Genomic DNA, 25762 nt, shown 5'->3' with positions numbered 1-25762 from the left:
TTCCATAGTTAAAACGAACGCCCAGAGATGACCACAAATAGACTAATCAGTCGACGAAAGATTATTCAAACGCATATTAATTACACTTGGTCAATCACATTTAGTCTATCGAATAATTATATTGAATATTATCTGTAACAACTGATATAAACTGTATGCGTCATACTGTGAGCGGTGTCCAGCCAAGGTCTTTAGACTCAAATTAATATCATTTATCGTTATCGCTTTAACACACGACTGGGTTTCTACGGACGAAAGGATATGCTTAATGTCATTCGATTGGACTAAATAAACCAATTATGCAGTTAAATTGCTACATGAAATTCCGATTTGAGCACGCGTGATAAACCATACCTATCCTTGCTTAATCTGTCCATTAAAAAAATTACTATTACGTAAATGTTTGCTTAAAATATATAGCCCTAGCTTCCTTGTATCAAATGTATGAGTAAAAGCCGAAAAGCTGCTATATAACGAATGATGTCTTAAAATATATATATATTTTAATTTATTTGCAGTAAATTTAAAAACTACGAAGAGAAAGAGTTTACAATTGAGTATTATAAAAAATATTACCTTTAACTTGCACTTAGGAAGTATTGAGAAAAGTATGTCTTATACAAAATAACCCAAGTAGGAATTGGTTTAATTTATACGCTCGGGGTTTTCCAAGATTGCACGAACGTATTTTCCATTGCATTCCAATAAAAAAATGTCAAGTGAACTATTTTATTTCATAATCTTATTGAGTGTGCAGTGTTGGCCTTAGGACCTTAAGCGTGCAACTCCGACATGCGTTCGAACCACGGCTGTGCACCAATTGAGTTCTCCTTCTTGCCCTCATAGAAATAAAGATTAAGACTTGCTACGATGAAGGCGAACATCGTGAGAAAGCAGGCATTCAAGTACAGAGGGCTGATCCCCTACTTCTTTTTAGACATAAAAATGTTATAAGAAGACCTATATAGACTTATAACACCACTGCATTGTTATTAATGATGGATTTTAATTGTTTATTTATATAATTAATAAGTTAAGAAGTTAAACCAGGATTAGTCTACTTTTGTTCGCAACGCTTTCATATTTCAAACATCTAATATCACAACATTATTGCATGTTTATTATATCATACATCTGCTATTGAAATCAAAGTTAAAGCGGAAGCTACGTGAAATATCATTTCAGGTTCTAGACTAGAATAATCAGGTTATGATTACTAAAGAATTATATCACATCTTGCGAATGCATCAATTAGATTATCTATTTTGAAGCCAAATCTCGAGTGGCAATCATTTAATATTTTAATTGTTGCAGTCTAATTTAGATCATAGCTCATTTTGTAAGAAAACCAAAATTGTAATTCATAAAGTACAACTTCATATTTCCATAATTTGATTAAACAATGATATTTATTAATTTGATTTAAAATGAGTTGACTATGCATACATCAGTGGCGCTTCAACCTTTTTAGGCTTGGGCCTTAGATTTCTGTATCTGTTTCATGACCATTTATTAAACTAATAATAAGCAAGGTGATCAGCCTCCTGTGCCTGACACGCCGTCGACGTTTTCGGTCCAAGCCGGTTTCCTACGATGTTTTTCTTCACTATTCGAGCGAATGTTAAATGCACATAGAGAGAAAGTCCATTAGTGCACAGCCGTAAATCGAACCTAAGACCTCAAGTATGACAGTCGCACGCTAAAACTAAAGCCAATAGACCACCACTGCTCAGCAGAGTTGGTCTATTGACTATGCAGCGGAGGATAAATAACCCAAGTAAAATGTCCGGAAATAAAAGGACGGTTTTATTTCCGGACATTTTACAAGGTGCCAGGTGGACAAAACACTAAAGCACACAAGCAAAACACACAAAATAGAGTAACGCCATTAAAATTCATAAATACACATCATAAGCCGAAAACTGTAATTACGATAGCAATTGTAATTCTAATTGAGTTTATAAATGTTCTACTTCCACGCACTGAATACCAGAAGCCATTTAAACTATGCTAAGTTTTATCGGGTAAATTTTTTGTTTATGTCAAAACAATATTTCGCGTAGTTGTTTATAGAATTCAAACCTATATAAGATGGCTTTTTTAAACCCTGATTGTCTGTTCGAAATCCAGTTGGGCACCAATGGAGTTTGCGTGTATATATAGTCAATAAACATCATACGGAGAAGGAAAAGGATCACCGTGAGAAAACCGACCGAAACTTGGGAACCGAAAACTCCTTTCTAGGGTGGCTTACAGGTCTGACCGTGTATGTGTATGTGTACGTGTATGAAAAATGATCAATATATAGAATGTGTATTCTGATGTGTACAGGAATTTGTAAAAGGGTTGATGATTCTAGGCTGAGTAGATTTCATTGAAATACTATATAATAGATATATTTTTACAAATTCCTATGTAGGGAATTCCTATGTATATTTATGCAATAAAGACTGTTTTTGATGGCACTTAGGTATTTGTATAAGAAATTTATATTTACATATAAGTTAAGTAAATTTACATGGGTTTAATAAAATTATAATTAGGACTGTGTTTTAAGTAAAAATGCATTTATTTGTAAAAAAAATCTTACGTTAAAATTTACAAATGCTAAATTACGTACTGCAGTTGTTTCTTGTTACACTATAATAACAATTATAGTATTTAATGACCATTTTATTCACGATTTAACGTTTTAAAGGAATATTATTGCGACAATACAATTATAAATTTTCCAACTATTATATATACTAATGCATTGAATACAAAATGTATTATATAGGGCAGGGAAAGTAGTTTTAATGGTATACGGAAACAATCAAAAAAATAAACAGGTGTTTGCAGTTTGCTGAAATATATTGGCACCACTTCTATCGTTATTAATAAAGACAATTCAAAACAGATAAAAGGTGGACATTGACCATAACTGTTTGGAAAGGTCCAAGGGGAAGAAGGTGAAGAGGGCGCCCCAAAAACAAGATGGATACAAGACATAGAAGCGGTAGCAGTGAGCGAATGGAAGAAAGCCAGAGACAGATCCAGTTGGCAAAACCTGGAGGAGGGCTTTACCCGTGAAGGGGTTACGATCGATGGTACTGACGGTAGCTAGGATATATAGGATTACAAGATAAAAATAATGAATGAAATCTGAGGCCCAGATCTAAAAAGGTTGCAGCGCAATTGAGTTTTTTTTATTATTATTTAATAAAGACAATAGAGTATTAGGTTTGAGGTTGAATCCTTTATACTTTTATGTCATATTTAAATTATAAATTACAAATTCTAATTTGGCGATTATGTATTGAAATGTAAATACATAGCCGAGGGTGCGAAAGCAGATGGACGTTTTCTACGGACGGATATCACAATTATTAGAATTTTGCTCGTAAGTATAAGTATTATATTATCTATTTATCCTACAATAACGCTGTCACTTTTGTATATAGTTGCTTACTTTATTCTTTATTTGACTGTTTTTCTGTTTCTATTGTTTTTCTTTGGTTTGTCTTCATATGCACATACACATTCTGAACTACCAATAAAGAGGATTTAAATCTATAATTTAAATCTATAATCTATATTAATAAAGTTGCTGGGCCAATTTAAGTACGAGACCGGATGAAGTATCCGCAGGTGAAAGTCTGGCGAATACTGACAGAACTGTAATTAATTAACCTCAGTTTACGGTTAAATTGTTGTTGAATGACATAAATATCGAACGTAATTTTTATTGCATCACACAGTTAGATACTTTGATTTTCCGTGAATTTAAAAAAAATATATTTATTGACCACATTATTTAAAGAAACAAACTTTGTTTTGATTAAAAGATAAAATAGAAAATGAAAACTGTCATCTCATAAAACATTTACTTAAATAAAAACAAATATTAAATTAATTTTTATACGAAATATAGACACTTTTTTATTTTGTTAAATAAATGTTTATTAATCAAGATTCAAGCTGAGGGAAATTTATCATGTCATTTAATGTAATAGAGCTGTAAGCGCAACCAGTTGACCCCAGGAAATGATTTCTTCTAATTACTTAAATTACACTGGAAGACTAAGCTTACCACAAAAAAAATATATTTACTTTGTTACCATAATATACATAATTATACAAACAAAAAAACAAAAATTAAGGAGCTTACATAAGTTATTAGGCAACAGGCGGTGAAAATACCCGTTCAACCTAAAAATATATTTCTAATTCTTAATTCATTAAAAAATAATAAAACTCTTAAATAAATATATAATAATTAAAAACCATATTCTTATTATATGCTATTCCATATTGTATGTTATTAATAAGACATTCTAAAAAATATATGACATTTGCATGCCTATTTATAAATGGCTGATTGTGCGGGTAATTGATCGATCTAACCATTGTACCACTATCTTGGAAAATAAACGATTATTATTATTATTAATGATTAAATAAAATCTTACTTTAATTTGTTTCATTTCTTTCACCTAACCATTAGCCCAATTCAAATTTACGCAATAAACAAAAACTATGAAGATTCCAATTATACTTTGGCATTGACAATTCGTGGGCAGAACCGCGAGACTGCGATGAAATTGGTTCCAATAGACCTAGACCAGATTATATAACATAACATTTACATAACAAAATTACATATTACTGACTAGACGTATTTCTAAATTAAAGGATCTTTCTGAGACACGTTTGAGATTGAATGTAGAAATTTAATGTCCTCTTCAAACTGCTTGTAATAAGGAAATGAAGTATAAATTACACCTTAATTTTATGTATATAAAATAATTTTAAGATGCATTACTAAAATTCTTATGACTCCTATATAACATACTACATAATTATTAATTAATAAAAAGTTGAATTGTTCACATAAAAATCTTATATGACAGGTTTTAATAAGAAATTACTAGAAAATTGTTAACGAAACACAGGCAGTGACATAATTTTTTTAAATTCCAAATAATTCATCGAATAGCCTCCCTTTATAATTTGCCTTCCTAAGTTGGGGGGGATACTGGTATAAATAGTTACAGAACGTAGCCAAACATGAAAAGTTTATATGTTTTATAATTAAATGTTTGACACATTTATTTACACTTCGTTACCATACTTTACAAAAAAAACCAGGTTACATAAGCTATTAGGCACAAGTCGCACTTTCTACAAATCTTTATTTCTTACAATAACTAAATCTAAATCCTTAATTATAAACCAATATTTTATTAGGAAATTGTTATAACCAAAAAAATACTTAATGATAAATAAGGTTCCCGTTGAAGGTTGAAGTTAGAGGCTTTGTTGAAACGGAAGTTCGATTTGACAATACAATAGGGCTGAGACAATGGACGTCACAGTCTGTTTTATTAATTAAGTATTTTTATAAGGAATTGAATGCGTTGAAAAGTTTAGACAGAGTTAATAACAACGAAACAACAGAAGCCAATGAAGGAAGTACGTAAGATATATACTCATTGAACTCATTACAATTGTTATATCATTTTCTGAAATATCTTAGCACCCATCACCACTCATGATTTTAGATATATGATAATTATACAGCTGTATGAGTAAAATGTGTTAATAATATAGGGCTTTAAATGATTATTTTTCTATCGTTAATTGACAAATATGGTGACAGAATCAAATACGTACATGAACAAATTTGCAGTTTTGGAGATTAGCCGACAAACTGATAGTAGAAAGAGCTCATAGTGTAGTAGTATGTGTTAAAAGTTAAACAAATTATTTTATGTATTTTTTCTCTCATACCTTATACTAGTGTCAATTTATAACTCTAGGTATAAAAGCAAATTGATTGAGTATTACTGAGAGCCAAAAGTAGGTTATAAAGGTTATATACGTTTTATATGACCATGGTCTTATGTACTTGACAAGGTACATAACGCAAGTCAAGAAAATAACACAGTCATATAAAATTAATGGAATGGTATAAATGGAACTTTCTAAGAAAATGGCTTGCAAGATTACTCTTGGCTTATTTAAAATTATTTCTATAGGTGAACGAAAGCGTACGTTTTCCAAATAAAACCTCATTTCTTATTTGTCTTTTATATAATGATTCAATGTGTTAGTTTATAAAGTTGATTTTAAGTTATTTCTATATTTATCATTTTCAATCATTTATTTGAATGACATTGATTGGAAATTATATTTCTTAGTGATACAATAAAACATTAATATCATACAACTCCGCTAATGTGGCTCAGGCAGTGCTTAATGACTAACCCTAGGTTCAATTTCAAACAAATAAAATCTAGTTCCATAAAACAAAAGCAAGATTAAAACGACTTCTTCGACAAAAGCAAAATATTCAAAGACTAAACTATGTGTAAATGATATTATTTAATTTTAAAGTTTAAGTTACCTATTTAGATAGCTAACATAATTCTACAAAATTAGGTAGATTATAAATAATATCAAGATTAAAATAATGAAATAAATAATTAATAAATCTAGTCTCCTCCTGCAAGTGTGTCTCCAGCACATTTTTGACATACGGGAGTCGACTCTGAATATTCCGTCTTTGCACACTTTAAACATTAATAAAGCCAGTTGTAATCTTTAAAATATACGCCATTATATATCATTATACAATACACACTATCATTATTATAAACCTCAAGACGTGAAAAGCAAAGTGCCATTATGATGTGCAATTTGTTATTTATCGTAATACCTAACCTACGGGGCTTATTTCACGATAATTTCTAAAATATGATTTTAGTGATTTAGCACTATGTATTATTACTTTGGTTAATAAGCCATACAATTAACTAATACTAAAATATAGGTACCTTGTGAATACGATGAATATCACAACAATATGGATGACGTAAGCTATAAATGAATTTTACTTCAGTAAGTGCATATATTTATAAAATTACATAATTCTGAAAATTTTAAGAACGGTAAACATGTTTAAACCTGTTTGACATACATTGCCTTTTTTTACATAACAGTGGGCCAACGGTCAGGAGGCTCACACGAAGTGATACCGCCTCCCATGGACACTCACACCGCCAGGAGGCTCGCTTTCAAGAGTCGGTGCGCATTCTTACAAAGATTCTATGATTTAATAGGTAATTTATTTTTTTTAAATTTTGGTTTAAACTAGCAAGATAAACAGTTGATGACAGAATCGTGCTCGTAGCATACTGGTACGTGTAATATACTGGTAGCAAAGTCCAAAATTGCAACAATATTTTTTTACATATTTCAAAATTATTAATTATTAAGGCCCAAAAATGGTATGTTTTTATACCTTATGGCTGGTGTTATGAAATACAGTTTATCTTTTACGCTTTCAGTAGCTTATAAAGTCTTAACGGACACATTTAACAACCGTTTAACTACCAAGGTTATGTGACAATCTGATCTTACTATTAATTTCAATCACGATTTTATAACTTAACAAATAGGCATAACAATAGTAAAATTATTACGATCAAAATCAATAAATTTTGTATTAAGTAATTTCTATAACCGTGGCCCTGAGGACTTTCAAATATAAATTATAACACATGCCGAGTTGTAGGAGTAAAGCTTAAAATATTACGTTTTGTACTGTAAGATTAATCTTATTTTATATACCTGAACGGTCCTGATGGCATCGGAAGCTACGAAAAGCAGCGTTACCGCAACGCCGCACCACACGCCGGCCCGCATCGTTTACTGCAAAAAAAAACTCTTTACACAGGGATATATACATAATTAACAGTTTTAGCCTAGTGGTTTGGTGCGAGATTCTTATGGAAGTTCAAGCATGGGCTGACAGATTTGTATCTCTGTATCCGTAAAAAAAATATTATATGATAAACCGTTCTCCTTAGAGACTCACCTTTACACGAATTTATTATTTGTAAGTATGGTCTGAAAATATGGAACCCTTTAATGGAAGTTCCGTTCTGAATATCACAACCTTGAGCTTTCACGATAATTTAAAGATTACATATTTTTTTATTAATTCAAGATATGACTCACAAATTAACTGTTAGATAAAAATTTAATATAATTGGTACATCCGTAAATACTTAGTTGATAATTAGAAAACAATCTAATTTAAGAGGTTAAAATGTAAAATTATAGATATCTTTGAAATTTTAAATTAAGATATTTTATAGGCAGTGAAATTAATGTTTGTGAACAAAAATTTATTCAAATAAAAACAGTTCATCTACTATTTTTTTTTTATTTTTTTGTATAAATGAAGGCGTAACCAGATCTCCGTTGTTATATAAGGTAAAACTTACATTTAAACGTATCAAATATATTAACGTATTAAATTTAAAATCTACAGTTATACAAAGAACCATACAATAAATATTACAAACAATAGTCATTGAGATAATAAAACTGTCTAATTATTCATATGAAGATAAAGGCATGCAAATTAACTTATGACAATAATAATACCAATTTGCAATGGTCAATGGCCAGGGAAAGTGCACACGCACAGTCATTACTCGCTATACACTACTCATACTAATTAATGTTTATCGTTAACACGATAATATAGTTACTGCAATTTAGAATATGAGGTATATTATTTTTGATATAAGAGAAGAAAGTGTTTCCTACGCAAGTTTACAAGTGAAGTATTTTTATCCGGGGTCAATAAATACTTTATAAGTACTACCAATTATGTGAAACAAAGGCAAGGTTGTTGAAGCCATTTTCACATAGAGCCTTTAGGATCCCAACCAAGTAGTGGTTCTAATTTTTACATAATCGGTAATAAGTATATAACATAACAATTAGCAAAATTACAATTTTGAAAGAGAGTTTTACCGCGGTTTCACGAGTTTGTTTGATTTTTTCTATGTTTTTCAAGATAGCTGATATAATAAAAACATAGACGGTGTTAAATCCTCGACTACGCAGACGAAGTAGTCATTATAAGCTATTCTATAATTGCTTCTGCAATAAATTCTAAAATAGTTTTCCATCAACGATTCTTGCGCATTGGCATAAATCAGTGATCTGTGAAAGTTATTACAAAAGTTACTTTGTACGGTACTGAACCAAATTACAATATACAATTTAGAGCATAATTTTCACTTGACTGAAGAAATTTGAGGTGTTTGTCCTTTAGAAAGACTGGCTCTATTACAAGTTTATTATATACTAGCAATGTCCCGCGATTTCACTCGCATAGATACGGATCTCGTGGTAGTGCAAAGTGTGTAAAGTATACTCTAGTCGGACTATAGATATATTTTTGATATCATTAAAGTTTGTATTTACTTATTTTTCACAGTTATTAATTACTTCTTTTAGATTATGTATGTAACACACTTACATACATAATCTAATAATCTAATCAATATACAGATTTTAATTTACGACAAAGATAAATCTAATATAAATATTAAAGATATATACAAAATCTCTATACAAAAAAATTGACGTAGTTTTTTTTTGTGGCAGTAAAATAATTTCATGTTTTGGAGTTCCGACTCGGTATAGACCAACATGCAATTTCCCTTGGGTTCTTTTTATAGACATTGATATGTTCTATAATACTGCACCTTGAACTACATTATTACAAAATGTAATATCGCCTATGTCAGTCAATGAAGATGCAGCATTCTAAAAGTGAATTAATTTTTGAAATCGGTTGAGTAGTTTTTGTGTGAAAACGTTACAAACATACATACAGAAACACAAATGTTTTCTCTTTTTAATATTAGTATAGATACACGTACACATAGAAATTTTTGTAATTTTCCTTGCTTAACGAATAACCTTTGCTTAAAAAGTTAATTACACACTTGCTTAACTGTATTTCTGTATTTATATTATTGTCCCTTCGACACTCCCCTGCTACTGAGCTACAGTTACATATCTGCCTGATTGTGTGTCTGATAGGCTAGGAAGCCGGGTCCCTGTTTATAAAATAAAAAAAATTCAAAACAAAACTGTATTTTTGGTCAGGCTCAGTTTTATTTATGTTTATTTGGAAATAAACCATATCAAATTATCATAATATAAAATCGATAGATTAATTATTATGATCATGGCCGTGAATTTATTAAAGAAATGAATATCGTGTAATAAATATTCATTAAATATTTATAGAATCGTTTGAACTTGATATGGATATTATACAACATTTGACACATGTAAACGGTACTAATTATAGCGTTGAGAATGAAAGTTGTGAAAGCGCTAAACGTGTAAACGAATTTATATAATTAACGAATGGTTTAAAAAGAATCAACTTTTAATTTAAAAACTAAACATGCAAAACTTATGTTTATATGAAGAGCAATGTAGTGATTACGTGTGACTCTTTCTCATTTATTAATTTAAGTTCTAGCTTATGGTTTTTTTGTGTTATGTTAACACTTAAAATTAGATATCGCAAGGAATTCGGCAAGTCAACATGTTTTTATACGGTCATACTTTGCGTCTAGTTTCGTCTTCTACCATTTTAAAAGACTAATTATTTTTTCTTACAATATTTAAGTAAACAAATGACATATTGTATTACCAGTGTCCGCTGTATACACATCCTTATGTATAAAAAAAGTGCAGTTTGGCGTGCGTGAGTGCAATGTGCAATCCACCTTGCCATCTAGGTGATGTGCTTCGTTCTGATTGTTAACTGCGCAACACGATTGGTAAATTTGCCCATCCAATTTCTAGGATATATGTCCCAATATTTACCGGTTATGAATTTTGTAATACAGTCAATTGTTTACATTTTCAAAATCTGTTAACAAATTTCATTGTCGCTTTTTCGTGGCTTGGTTATTAAATATAAAGTATGCTTTAAAACCTAATTTTCATTTCCATATATTATAAGCTAATTTTTTTAATAATATTTGTGTGCAATACGAAATTATCAAGGTTGATATATATTCATCAACCTTGATAATTTCGAATTTCAAACCTAAAACTTTAGAACATTTCTATGAGCTTCAACGCTTTAAACATAAAACATAACCAAGTCCGTTTAGAAAGGGAAATATTATGCACCAATGAAAATAAATAACATTCAACTATACATTTCTAAGATGGCTACTTTCATAACACATTAAATCCTTAGGCGATAGTGCACTTGTATCTTAAACTTGAAACAATACAAGTATGAATGAGAAATTTCCCACAGAGATTCATTCAATTGTTTAAGCCATTATATAATTTTAAATATTAGCAGTAACAAATACTTCATTATACCTTTTACCTTCACTCCCAAGAAACATTATTTACTTGTTTTGGTTGAATAATGTTTTGAATGAGTCGACATTTCATAAAATCCAGTTAGTCAAATTTAATTTTTTAATTAGACAAAAGTAATTATACACATGTGTGTTGTTAACTACATGTACTAAATCAATTATTAAAATAAATTTAATCGCATATAGTTTCACATTATGGCCAGGAAGCCAATGCAATGTGTCCCTCAATATTACTCACGTTAATAAATTTAACTAAATATTTTTATATGTTAAAGCCTTAAAGGTACTTATTGCAATTTGAATACATTTAAGGTCTACCCGCTGGACTAAGTTACAACAAACATTTAAAACTGTGTACCACATTTTCTAAATAATTTTAATCACTGAATATATCTTATTCTAGTTCATTGTTTTGTTATTATTCAGTCATACAACAATAAGGAGTTAACAATGCCATACTAAAAAAATAAAGTCACAATGGTATGTGATAATAATAATAATAGCAAGTATTATTATTTAATTATGAATGCCTAGAGTTGATGTCTAATAAGCGACGGGTCACGCACCTTGGCCAAAACGCACATCGTCAGCATGCGACGAGATCACGATATAATGATTATATGTTTTTCTATTACGCAGATTGCATCTTATCATTATGACTGAAGACTCCCACAATTTAGGTAAAGGTAAGGCATATCAAGGAGGACGAAGTGATTTTTCAAAGCTAAAACTTTATCGGCTGGCATAAAAGTTTTTAGCAAAATATGTACTGAACAAGATGGCTTGATTTAAAAAAAGAACAATTTTCTGTATTACACATGGAAGTTAAATTAGATAATACCATTTATTGTCAAAATAATAGTTCGATAAGTCAAAATACTTAATTTTAAACACAGAACATACCTAAACGAAAAACACTACTCGCTGATATAAAAACTACAGAACAACTAAAGTTTAAATTGCATTTTGATGAAAAGCATCCTTTACTTTTCAGATTGTAAATATCCGTTGGCGTCAATCTTATCTTAAACGATCAGTTTGCATGACCTTATCTTAGGATAAGTCAATTAAGCTGATACATCTAGGTTACAAGGCTGATACACAAGGTTGTATAGGATACCAGAAATTGTGCCTAACAGACAAAAGCTTTCCACTGAAACGGTGATTTCAGTGAAAAGCTTTAGTCTGAAATGTGCGTACCCCATAGATCGGCATCAAACAACGATACCAACGTTTGTTAAGATTGGATAAAAAATATATTTTAATATCGAAGACATTAATGTTATTTGAAAGCTAAAAAATTATAAAAGTAGTATCTTTAACATGCCTTGTTTATTTAAAAGAATATTCACGGCTAAGTCTGTGTTTTGCAAAATGAATTGTCAAACCTTGAAGCAAATACGAACTTATTTTAAATATGTGTACTTTTACAACATGTCTCCATTGTTAATTGAAAAATCTAGATTAAGGTCTTTGCAGATCCTTTTTAAACCTATTAGCTGAGTGTGAAATCAATTCCAAGGTTGGTAAAGCTATTTATTGTCTGACAAAGATCTACCTGTATCTACATTGTATTAGAATATATAGCATTTACATACAAAGAATTATAGCGCTTTAGATACAATTGTTTGTTTGATTGCTACATTAAACCTTTTGTTTGTATATTTTATCTAAAAAAATCTTAGTAGTGCTTATTAAAAAACTTGAGACATGGAGGTAACATTTTGTAGTACTCGTATTATTGTTATTTGCTTTAAATTTTATTTTAAAAATATGTCAACATCGCGACAACAACAATGATTTCCGCGAATCGGAAATAGCAACAACACTAACACATAAAGTAAGTCGAAGAATATAGAAAAATGCTAAAACTTGTATGTTACTAATAATAATTATTAAATGAGTAATTGCCGAAAATATGTTTTGTGAATATTTCTTTGCTCGGAGCATTATAATTTTGCTCACGCAAGCTTAACAAATGCTTTTTCATACTACAGTTATTTAGGTTACTATTACTTGTTTTATTGGACAAACGACGTTCGAAGTTTTTATTTTTAAAATAAATACTTGTATAATTGCTTTATTACAATAAACGGTCAAGCGAGTTATTTGTCAAATAAAAGAATATTTTTTGTCTAGAAACATGAAATTCTTTAAATCCCAATCAAGTTTTAACGTTTGCAACATGAAAAACAACTTATAAGTGTTATCAACTTCCTCTTACCATTCACTGGTAATCAATAAATAACGTTTATATCTAGAACAATGTTTGTATGTGTGCGTGGCGTTTCTATTCAGCCTTCGTTAAAGCTCTTAATGTCGCCGTCAGATGAGATAATTAGCTTTTAATTTGATGACTAGGCATAAATGTATAAAATGCTAACGAGTTAAATGTTACATAAACTTTTGATACTATACAAATATTTTTATTATATAAGTTTTTGTGCGTTTCGTTAATTTTTGTATAATAAAGTTAAACAGTATGAAAATAATTCAGTTTTGCGAGAAATAAAGTTTTAAGAGCAACACGAATGATTTTAAATTATTTGTTGTTCAGTATTCATTTCTATATATTATGATGTATAATTTAAAGTGATTGAATTTATTTGTAATTAGTGTTTACTTTTATGTATCACTTATATTTGTATAGATTATGTGTAATAATAATAAAATGCTCAAGGCACTCGTCATCACATTTCAGAAGAACGCGTTTCGGATAAAACCTAGCTATATCCAGATTGAGCATTCTGATTAACAATCTAGATTTTATTCTTATTAAGCTACCACACGCATACAGAAATAAATTTTACATTTTTGTAATTCAATCGAGGTTTTGTTTGTCTCTTCGTGATTGTTATCTTTATCTATAAATGTCTGTTAAAATTTGTATTATTTACCAAGGTACCAGTGCCGAGCGTTGGCAAACTTATATAAAATAAAAATAACATTGGAGGTTTTACAAAAACGGTTCACGTCAGTAACAGATCAACATTTAGCAAAACAGTCGTATTTTCACATATGGCATAACAGTAATGAAGAAGTTATCGTAACAGCGTTGTTTAGAATGTCATTATGAAATTAGCAGTGATTGTGTTAGTTGTGGTATTTGATATTGAAAGTTAAACATCGCTTAGATATATATATATATTATTATGAATATTCATCAAACTGGAAATCCCCGTTTGTAAATTATATAAGCTCTTCTTCTACAGATGAAGAATACAATTGAATGTCAACTAATATGAAACGTTACGGCCGGAAACCATACTTTTTTAAGTTGTCATGTTAGTCAAAATGTGCCCACGTCTGTAAAGCAACAGATCACTGTAACGAACTAGTGATTCAAAAATATTATTATGAATATAGATTGCTTATTTATATAATAACACATAAAAAATTCATGTTTCCACATATGCTTAGAATTTTTGTAAGCGAGAATAATATAATATTAATAGATTAAATTATTTACATCACACATGTTACAAGAGTTATGTATGTTTGCACATCAATTTATCTTATAGTCATTAATCACGCTATACTCCACTTTCGATCGTTGCGTGTTTGGGCTTGCACTCAAAACGTTTACTAGATCACAGTCCCAGTTTTAATATTATTTATAACGAACTTATTATTAATATACACACATGTTTATGATAGAATTAGTCAAATCTAAAAAAGCCACGGAAAATAGTTAGTTAGTAATAATTAAAATAAATTGTAAATAAAAGTAAATCCTGACTTTACGTGAATTAGAATTAAAATAAAATTTTGTGTGTTCTATAATTAAACAGTGAACCAATATAACCAGCGTTAAGCCTCATTATGTCAAATCGAAGGACTGAAGAGCACATCGACTGAGAAAAATTCTACCAACCATTTAAAAACGTCTAGAACAGACTTAAACGTGACTATTATGTTACAATGTATAAATAAAATTTGAAAGTATAAAACTTTTTAATTTATAATAAATAAAATTGTTAAATATTCAAATGATAAAGTTACCTGAATGAAAAAAAAAATAGTAGATTTGCGAAAAGGTTAATTATGTATATAAATCATTAAAATACAACCAAATAAATTGAAATGTTAATAATCAATAATTTGTATAACTTGTTCAATTTTCATACGATGGAATTCACCGAACTTTCTAAAGCAACACTCATTGACACTTTCGCCCGTAATACAACGTAATACAATTATGCATGTTTTAACATAAACGTAATTGTATAAATATTATACAATTTTAAGCCTTTAATTATAATATTTCATTTTTAATTTGCATTTAATGAGTTTAAGATTAATACGTGTAACAAAATTGGGAAAGTAATGTAGGAATTGTTTTAAATCATTTTTTATATGAATAATGGAGTATTTCATATCCGCTAGTTTTTATATTAGATTTTATACTTAAGAAGTTTAAAGTATAATAACAAAAACCCTGACACAGGTATATTTATACTTAAAGGATCCACCTCATTGTAATGCATATGTACTTACAATAAATAAACAAAAAAAACTGTATAGGATATCTGATAGGTCGTTTGGATATTCATAAGACCATAAAAAGTTATAAAACGTCTCTAACATTTCTAACACGAACAAAGTAACCTATAATTATTATAGACTCGCTGAGAATCGAATTTTGAATTTAAGCATTATTTAAAATCTTAATTTTTTAGGTTAATATTTCACTCTAGATATAAGCGAGTTGTTGTCAAACTTCACATAGCAGGTACCAAACCACTTTCTAAACTGTTGCAAATGCAGTCAACTTGACCTACATTTTGATATAAATTAAAATTGGCGAATATTTATCAATGCATTTAAACTATTATTTTCAATAATGACACTTCAAACCTTTACAATTCGTCGATCTTAATATATTTTACTGGCGACTTTTTATGGGTAAGTAAGAATACATCGTCGATTTTTGTATCTAAATCATTTTGCTTTCATTACCTAAGTTTTTTAGTAAGGAAATCTAACTAAATAGATCTTAATTACGACTATTAACCAACCGATACAAAAAATGTCGAATTATATGCAGTATGAACTGATTATTAAATTATACATCTACTATTTTAAAGCAGAGCCTAGAAACATGACTTACCAACATGAGATCGCGCATTCGAATCAAATGGAATATTCTTTATAATTGCGCAATTTAACACTAGGTACTGCAAATGGAGCATCGTGTGGGACCGGGATGTCTTCGATTGAATAAAGGGTGTGTATCAGGCACCGATTGATTGCTGATTAAATTTGTATTTACTATTTGCCATTACCAAAGGAATAAATATACCACCGCTAAACGTTTAATAAATTAAACATATTACACATACCTTAAGACTAATCTTAGTCTATCTAATTTAAAGCCATTTTGTAACGACATCACGTATAAATTGAATAACTGGAGTTCTGATGAAATCATAGCTGCGAAGAAAAGACATCAACGCGCGCAAAGTGTTTACATTATAAGCTTACCAAACACCGGTGTTTCATTAAATGTGAATAATGATAACTTGCTATAAAGATGTTATTTTTAAAGAACATTCATTTTTCAGTTTATTTTTTTATAGTCTACAAAGTCCATTCAGATATAATCATGTTCGAATATTTCTTGATTAGTCTAACTTTTAACGAATTAAGACCCTAAGTTTGAATTCTATCGGGTTTCATTTTCGCGTCAATTAGAATTACTAAGTATTAATTAGTATTTGGTAGATATTTCATTTGAAAATAAGTCTTAAACAGTCAAATACTAGGTAAATAGTTCTGTGTGATCTTCATACGACTTGCAAAAAAATACGACACTTTTTACGAACAAACTTGCACAAAGGTTGATGACTTAAGTTGTATAACTAAATCTTTAAAAGGACGTCCTTTCACTGCTTTTTAGTTATGTATCGTCTTTTAACGTGAGAATGCTTCACATTATTACTTTAATTCAAAACGTAGAAATAAGTTCTCAGAATTTTTGTTGTAGATAAAAGTGTAAAATCTCAATGTAACACAGAATGGCCAAAGTCTATGCCAAAGATTTTTCTGCAAGAAACATATTTTATCTTCATACAAAATCTACAACTTACAACTAAACCTGAACATTATTACGTATATGAAAACCTCACTGTTTAAATAAATTTTGTTATATTGTTTGTTGATGCTTATCTCAGAGCAATATTGATAGGTTTTCATAAAATTACAACCTTAATTAAGCAAACCTTATTTAGCCATAGTAAAGATGTCATATTGATAAAAAAACGACTCCTTACGTTATACCTAACAGGTGAATGCGTCGAGTTGTGCTTTCTTTAACCTATTACCTCTGTTTATTTCTTTATTAAGTTTTGTATGGTAAACAATGAGAATACTACGTAACTTTTTGTGGTTTGTAGAAATTGAATCACGTATTCCAGATATGGATTGCGGTGGCTGACAAAAGGACGATAAAAGTTTCTATTGTTTGAATTTGTGTCATATGTAGAATACGTTTTAAACTGCGGTACATAGTCCGATAACAACTGTAGTTATAGTATCAAGACTTTCGATGACTCGTGTTAAATAAAAGCAATTTTAAGATGTAATCAAAATGGGGTGTTCATTTTTATACTCGCATGATGTAAAACGGAAAATATGAGATAGAAGGGTAAAAACACTTTGATATTTTAAGTTTGATTAGAACTTATCGAAGACTCACTTTAATATCAATATATGTAGGATTTGTCAATAGTGCATTTAAACGCATTTTTTTTTTCTTTGTATGAGTAGAAAATGCTCTTGCGCAGGCCCGCGCCAAAGATATCGAGCTTGACGCGGGGACTGTGGGGCTGGGTCTACACTCAAATCCCTCTGCTATTCAGAGGGGTAGCGAGACCCTACCCATTACCAACACCTCAGCCCTTCACACACCCTTAAGATGGGCCCTCAGGGTTCGCCAGGCATTCTACCCAAGGGCATTAAAACGCCTGGGTCATTTCAGTTAATACGACCTATATAACCTATTTTATTCTATTGTATGAGAATATTCATTTATGTTACATATTTAACTAATGGAATGCTGAATTTTGCACATAAACTTATAAAACTATTGATAAAAAATTATGTACTTTGGTTTAATTTGGTTCGTTAAGTAATTTTGACTCTGAATTAATTCTATAAAGTCTACTAAATAAATGTTTTATCAATAGTGTAATAAATAAGTTTTATTTTTATCTAAATCTAGAGTTGGACTAGTCTAACAGTGCTCTTTTATTCGTTTATCGTGCGACTACCATCTCGTAGGCCGTTGGTGCGATTCTCAGCTGTACATTAATATAGAATATGTGCTATGTGCGCATCTCCCAAACGGTAATCGTACGATGAAGAAAAAACATCGTGAGGAAACCGGCACATCTCAAATCCAAGAATCGATGAAAGAAGGCTGATCACCTACTTAACTACAAAATAATTAACAATGGAATGGATGCTATCTGAGGACAAGCTCTCCAGGCAGATTAATAAGCAAAGAATTTCTAATTAGTATAACAACTAAATGATGTCAAACGTAAACCACATTCACTCTCTTTGTCGCGTAATTGACGAAAAGTAACGATTTCGCTAGCTGTTTGCTTCAGTGAGTAAGAACAGACGCGACATCTCGTTACACCTGCTTGAACACATACTGAATTACATGAAACACGTAACACATATTATCTCCATGCACACTTAGCTTTGGAATGTAAGATTTTGGTTTAAGACAAAACTTTAAGAAAAAAGAAATGTATATAATGCTACAAAAATTATAGGGAAAAGCAAGTGCGAAACTTTTTGGTACAATAAAGTAATTTGAAGTTATAGAAAATTGGAGCGGTATAATTGATTAAATATTAGATATAAATTGTGTAATTTATAAGTTTCGATGTTATCATAATTATTAAATAAAAAATATACAAACAATATGAAAACAAAATTATTTCCAAACTCTACCAATATTTTATTGCCTAAGTTTCTTTGATTGTGTATCAATGGAAGTATTGGTATTTTTTTTCGTATCGCGGAAAGTGATGCTAGTAAGTATCGAATCTAGTATTAAAACATCAAGCTACTGCTATTAAAAAATTATCATTATTTGTAATAAAATAATAATATGTATTATTTTTTTGTTTGACAAGAAAACGTATTGACCAAATATATTGTACGCATGTTAAAGCTATAGAAAATAATGTTTAATTTCGTTTATTGTGTGATATACCTGCTCTATACTCTATATGAAATTTAAGTAAACCACGCAATATTTTGTCTTTGAGCTCCACTTATTTAGCCATCAGGGTAATAGGCAAAGCCAGCTGCCCCTTACAAAATCAACTTCCTAACATTAATAATGAGAAAAGACCTTGAATGTTTGATGATTCTGTAATGGCTTTCATAGGTTTGAATGAGAAATAATTAAACAGATATAAAAGCAAAAATGCACAACTTCAACCGTTTGAATACGGGAACACATAGTAATGAACGCGACAATGCGTTCGTCATCAGGAATAAGGACTATTACCGCTGACAGAAATTTTGAAGAAGAGATCAAGAAGTAGAATTGTATGTTTAGAATAAAAATGTCATTAGAAACTGTTGGTTTTTTTTAAATATATTGCTTTACTCTTTAAAATAAGTTTTGTACTGTTTTAACATAAGCCTTTTTTTTAAATTTGATAGAGCGTCTATACTTTAGGATTTATAGAAACTCTATTTCAATGGTGATGTTAGGAATACAGAATACTCTTTCTTTTGAGTCTTTATCGTAATATTATTGATCGCGCATACACTTTCTATGATCATTTTAATTTTACTTTTAATACAATATTTAGGCGTCGATTCAAGTATATGAATATAAATACTTTGCCTTTAATAGAATAATTCATTCCAAGTGACAAAATTTTAAAATGGTCATGCGGAGGTGAATTGTTCTCTTTAATTTAATACAGTTGATATCATTATATGAACAGCTAAAAGAAATAAAAAATCCTATTATAAATTCTAAGCAAAGAATAATTCTTTACTAAAGATTTAATTTCATAAAAGGTTAAGTTTTAAGTTAAAATTAAGATTTTGAATATTACTTTTTTATAGTAACGTAATTGACATCATATACGTGCACTTAAAGCACAGTATTTTATTTTATATGTCGCAGGAAACTCGTTAAACGTTTCGTTCACTCACTTGTCTGACGGAACTTTAGCCACTTGATTGAATATTGATCTTTAATTAACTGACTAGAGATGCAACTAACTCTCTGATTTAACTACTTTACTGCAACATATATACAATTTTACCATTGTGTCCTAAACCACAAAAATAATACAAACAATATATTGTATAATTGTCTTAATCTCAAGGTCACTTTACATTAAAAAGCACATTTATATTCGGTAAAAATTATAAATATTTCCTGTCTTTATTGTAGTGTCCTAATAAGGATTAATTAATTTAATAGTGGGATGTAAGTAGGTAGCAGTTTATAATAAATTAGATAAATTATTGTTGTTTTAATATAGACAAGAATCAAACAACTAGTTTGAGAAATACAATTTCGTTAAAAGCAACAGTTCTAGAATAGCATTTGTCTACAGCATTTTCTGTGACAATGGCACACCACGCTTTTTAAGCTGCTATTGTAGAATAATAATTAATGTTTATCGACATTTGGAGGGCGTTTTTGATGTTTTAAGAATTATTTTTAAATGGTCTAAGGTTTCAGATTACTCTTCAAAGAGTAGAGAGTCAAATTTACTATCCTGTTAAAAAAATCGAATAGAAATTTAAAACGTTAATCATAAATCTTGAACTGCATATTGTTCACATAAAGTATTTTTTGTAGCAATACATAACAGACTATAAAATATTAAAACATAATTCTGTTCTCGCGCGTGCTTGCTTGTCCTTTCGCTAAAAACAAGATTAGCCTTTTACTAGTGTAATGAAAGCAAACCATTACAATTATCTTGAATTAAAATTAGTTTAGTCGTGACTATAGCCACACTCATGGTCGACTATTTAGAAAGCGAAACATACTAAATAAAGTACTGTTAGCTAAGCATCAAGAGTACTCTATGAAAATAAACAGTGCAATACTGCATTTACTAATCCTAACAAAATAACTCACCTTATTAAATGTCTTTCAGTTATTTTAGTTTATTAAGTGGAATCCACCATCATTATCCACACTATAAAACTGTAACACTATAAAAAAGCACGTCACATAAGCCCGCTTAAAGGTTTCATTTTCGAAATTGCGTTCAAAAACCAATCATAATTCGTTATCAACGATGTCAACGTTCTCAATGCAATCTGGACACTGGCAAATGTCACAGATTTTCAACGGTTTCCGCGCGAGTGCACTTATTGCAAAGTGAAATAAATCGGTTTTCGAACGCAAATTCAAATTGGCGGGCTTGTGCGTACATTTGCGTACGTGCTGAGGTTCACGCTATGACACTACGGTGCGCGGCTTACGACTGTGGTCACTTTTGCTCTCGAGACATTCTCTGCCCACCTGGCCGCACGTTTACACCACTTTACCACGACCTCCACCACGTAAACACAACCCTTCTAAAATAGCCGTTGCGCAGCTCACGATATGTCAGGCAGCTCCATTTACATACATCATGGAACCGGTTGCGAAGCTTTCAGTTTCAGTTAAATCTAGATTACTTAAAACCTCTTTGTTTATAGATACAATGATTTTCTACGGTTTGACCGTTCAAAATTTCGTGTCATAACTACTTACTGTGTGGTAATTACATAATTTTCAAAAGAAAATATTGGAGCCGGATTTAGAACTAAACGGTTGTAGCGAATTCTTTGTCCATAGGAGATATTGCAAGTTTTTCGAAATATATATAAATTCGTAACTTTTCGTGTACTACTTTACTAAAAGAACATACATTCCAATGACGCTTCAACCTTTTAGTAGCCTCAGATTTCTGTATCTGTTCCGTGATCATTTCTAATAGGCAAGTACGTTATCAACCTGTACGTTATCAACCTGTGCCTTATACACACCCTCTACATTTTGGGTCTATAGCATGTCGGTTTCCTTACGAGCGAATATAAATACGGATACATAGACAGAAAGTTCATAGGTGCACAGCCGGGGATCGAACCTACGACTATAGGGATGAGAGTCACTCGTTGAAACCACTAACCCTACATTGCTCCTGCTTTCTTAAAGCTCATCAATACTCTTATTATCAAGTTTTGTATTTCTGCTATTGGAATAAACTTAAAATAGTTTAGGAATATAATGAAATTAAATTATTTAATTTAATATAATTACGAAATTGCTGTCGACTACGAAAAAAAACTACTGGTTGTTAGATTTATTTGGCTGATATCTTTGATCGTTGATTCCTTTTGCAGGGGAATTAGTTAGATTTTTTTTATTTATTTTACATAATAATATAATCTAAATCATTTGAAAACATACTGTGGTTTGTAGTAAAGTAACTAGTATTCTTGTCAGGAGCGAACAGAACTTGATTTTTATGTTCGATAACGTTAAGTATTAAATAACTGACCGGGTAGTCCATTATTAGTTGTAAATACTTCAACGTTCTCTCACTAAAGACGTTGTTTGCTCTCAAACTAGGTACAGAGGTAGTGAATAAGGCTCTGCTGTTACCGCATCCCGCCAAAGGCGATTGTTGGTGGCGCCTTGGGGTTTTAGTGCACAATAGCGAGGTCCACATAACCCTCCCGCACCAAGCAGTTGCGCCACGGTAGTGTATGTGAAATGCATTTCCCCAAGTAAAAAACAGAGGTGAACCTCCGGTCTGTACGTCATGCTCAACTCGACAACGAAAAGCTCGACTTGAAGACAATTATGTACTTTGTCTAAAGGGTGAGATTTTAAAGACATAGATGAGATGATAGAAGTCCGATGATGAAACTCAGCTGCAGGTATTAATCTGAACGCCACACACAACGCCAAAGGATCAAGCTTGGTACATAGTATTGGTGACCTTTGAGCTAGTGTTTTACTCGCTCAACAAATAACTATCGTAATACAGAGATGAAATGCCGCCAGCGTTAAAGGTACACAGCCAGTTTAAAATTTGTCTTAATTATTTTTATTATTACTTTGCAAATCTATATTCTAGAATTGATGATTTATACACACACCTACAGTTATACATTATTAATATGTTTAAAAATGTTTTCATAGTAAATACTTAATTACATTTTACATCGCAAATTAGTATAAAGCAATAAAAGTATTTTTCTTTTTTTTTACAGGCAATACAAGGTTAGGCTAACTCACGAAACGGTTTTCACCCGCGACCGCCGTGGTTGCGGGCCCGCAGCCGTGGTAGAATACAGATATATATGTATGATGATGTAAAATATTAAAGCACATTTAACGACGCCTTTAACGCCCACCCGGGCCGGTGTGTGAAATTGTTTGCGGGTCCTGCTGCATCGGCGGTAATCTTGTACCGGCGCGCTCTGCGATCGGTTGGTGGACAACCGCAGAGAGACTGACCGACTGAAGAATAATATACCTATCGAAAATACCTCCTCAAACTTAACAAGCGGTGCTACAACTGAACAAACTACTACTACTTTTGCATCAACAACTAGCTAATGCTACACCTACCTCAGATTCTTCTCAAGCAGGTGCTAAAAGAAAAAAAAGACGACGCTGACAAAGCAATAGAGAATATAATATATAGAATAGAGATGTCTCAATGCGAAGATAGACATTTGTAATTTTTTCGAGGAATTTTGCCTTCTTGACATAAAATTATTAATTTCTCAAAAATATACAGCGCCATCTATGCAATGCATAAGATAACTTGACACATGTGAGCGTCGTCTTCAAGTATTGTATCCAAAAAACTAATGACCAATATAAAATTGCATGTGATTAACTTCATAATTAGTTTAATTACCTGCGCCTAAAATAAAACTTTTATAAAAATAGTCATGTCATCATAGTTGTAACAGTCATTACATAAGTATTTTTTTTTTAATTTATAACACTCCTCCTCTGCCATAGTGTCCAGGGACTTTTTATCTAATATTTTCTCCAAAATAAAAACAAGATACATTTTATTAATTTCACTAGTTCGCGGATGGCAGGCTACGCGTCGCGAAATACGCTGCATCGGTAATACTTTTATTGACAATATTCATGGGCGAGCCGGGGCGGAATTCCCCGCAAGACGCGCTCTTTCTGTTTTGTTTGCCGCCTTTAAATACTTAATATTTTTTTTCGCAGAACCGCTCCACATACATAAGTATTTGGTAAAAATCATGTATATCATAGAATTAGACGAAAGAAGTGGAAAATAGGGTGTATTGTATTAAATTCATGGCTTAATAGGACAATATGTCATGAATGTAATAAAGTGAAAGAAAAAATATTGTAAATTTATTTCTGGAGTGAACTAATCACTTTTTGGAACCACAAACTGGTAAGTACTTAGGTAATCTTAACTCTTAAGGAATAATAATGTTACTAAATATTTTCATTAACATTAAAAACCGTAAACCATACAATGTATGTTTATATAAAATTTAATATACATAGTTAAATAACGATAAATACACTGTCGAAATATCGCACGCCAACCAACTATATTTGTGTTAATGTAGTAATAGCTGTCCAAAACCATATTAATTTGATTGCAATACTATTCGATTGCTGCATTAAAACAAATGAAGACTGCACGCTATATTGTAATTTTATTTGGAAACAAAAAGTATTCGATTATATACAATACAACTCTATTTATTATGGTTTCTATGATGCTCCATTCACTCTATTAATGAAAATATTACAATAGGTATACTATATAGCACAGTGTACTCTTTTTCGAAAGGTTATGAATTAGATATCCTATTGATTATTCATAATAAAAACCAAGAGAATTCGAGTATACATTTACAGTATACAATTTGACACATCTGTAGGTTTTTATATATATACAATATTTAAGAAATTATTAATACGATACAAATTAATAATAGCAAATATGTGGATCGTTGAAATTTAACAGGCGCAAAATAATGTATTACTGTTATTTGATTGATAAGTCATAACACTAGTTTGCTCGTGTAATAATAGTATTTTGACTAAGTCCACTTTTTAAATTTTCATGTCGTCCATTAAGCTATAGTGTATGTCTAGTGTTTGGCATGATCATGCAGATAGAATAGGAAGAATGGTGCATTATACCAATGTTTTTTTTTTGTTACCTGCTTCTACAATAACTACTTATTATTTTATGTTATTTACATTTTAAAAGGCTTGGTAATATTTATTGTCATCTCTTTTTGTTTTAAGCAACAGCTTAACTAAAAATTAATTGTTGTAGTACCACAAAATTAGTACCGATACATGTAGATTTAGGAAAGCTTTCAGATTCAAAAATCAAATACTTAAATTAAATACAACATACATAACACCACATCTCATTAATCTTGCGAGAGGTGGCAACACTCGCCAAACTGGTCAACAAGTAACAAATATGTAACAAGATTCATTTCAATCAAGTTAAAAGTAATTATTCTAGTCTGTG

The 25762-nt window shown here is 30.5% G+C and overlaps 1 protein-coding gene across 4 annotated transcripts in view; it reads right to left on the bottom strand.

The window, feature by feature from the left end:
* Positions 1 to 21686, bottom strand: part of LOC123710859 (mucin-17-like) — a 58693-nt gene extending 37007 nt beyond the window's left edge. For all 4 annotated transcript variants that reach the window (XM_045663118.1, XM_045663119.1, XM_045663117.1 and 1 more), the window contains exons 1-3: positions 21642 to 21686; positions 21343 to 21419; positions 7615 to 7695 (exon numbers count right to left, since the gene is read on the bottom strand). In XM_045663118.1, the coding sequence (XP_045519074.1) occupies positions 7615 to 7689 (75 nt within the window). In that variant the 5' untranslated portion in view covers positions 7690 to 7695; positions 21343 to 21419; positions 21642 to 21686. The remainder of the gene's footprint in view (positions 1 to 7614; positions 7696 to 21342; positions 21420 to 21641) is intronic.
* Positions 21687 to 25762: the final 4076 nt, after the last annotated feature.

This window comes from Pieris brassicae, chromosome 6 (assembly GCF_905147105.1).
Source record: "Pieris brassicae chromosome 6, ilPieBrab1.1, whole genome shotgun sequence".
NCBI classification, from domain to species: Eukaryota; Metazoa; Arthropoda; class Insecta; order Lepidoptera; family Pieridae; genus Pieris; species Pieris brassicae.
The sequence above is the reverse complement of the archived record's forward strand: the minus strand, read 5'-3'. Positions and strand labels throughout refer to the sequence as shown.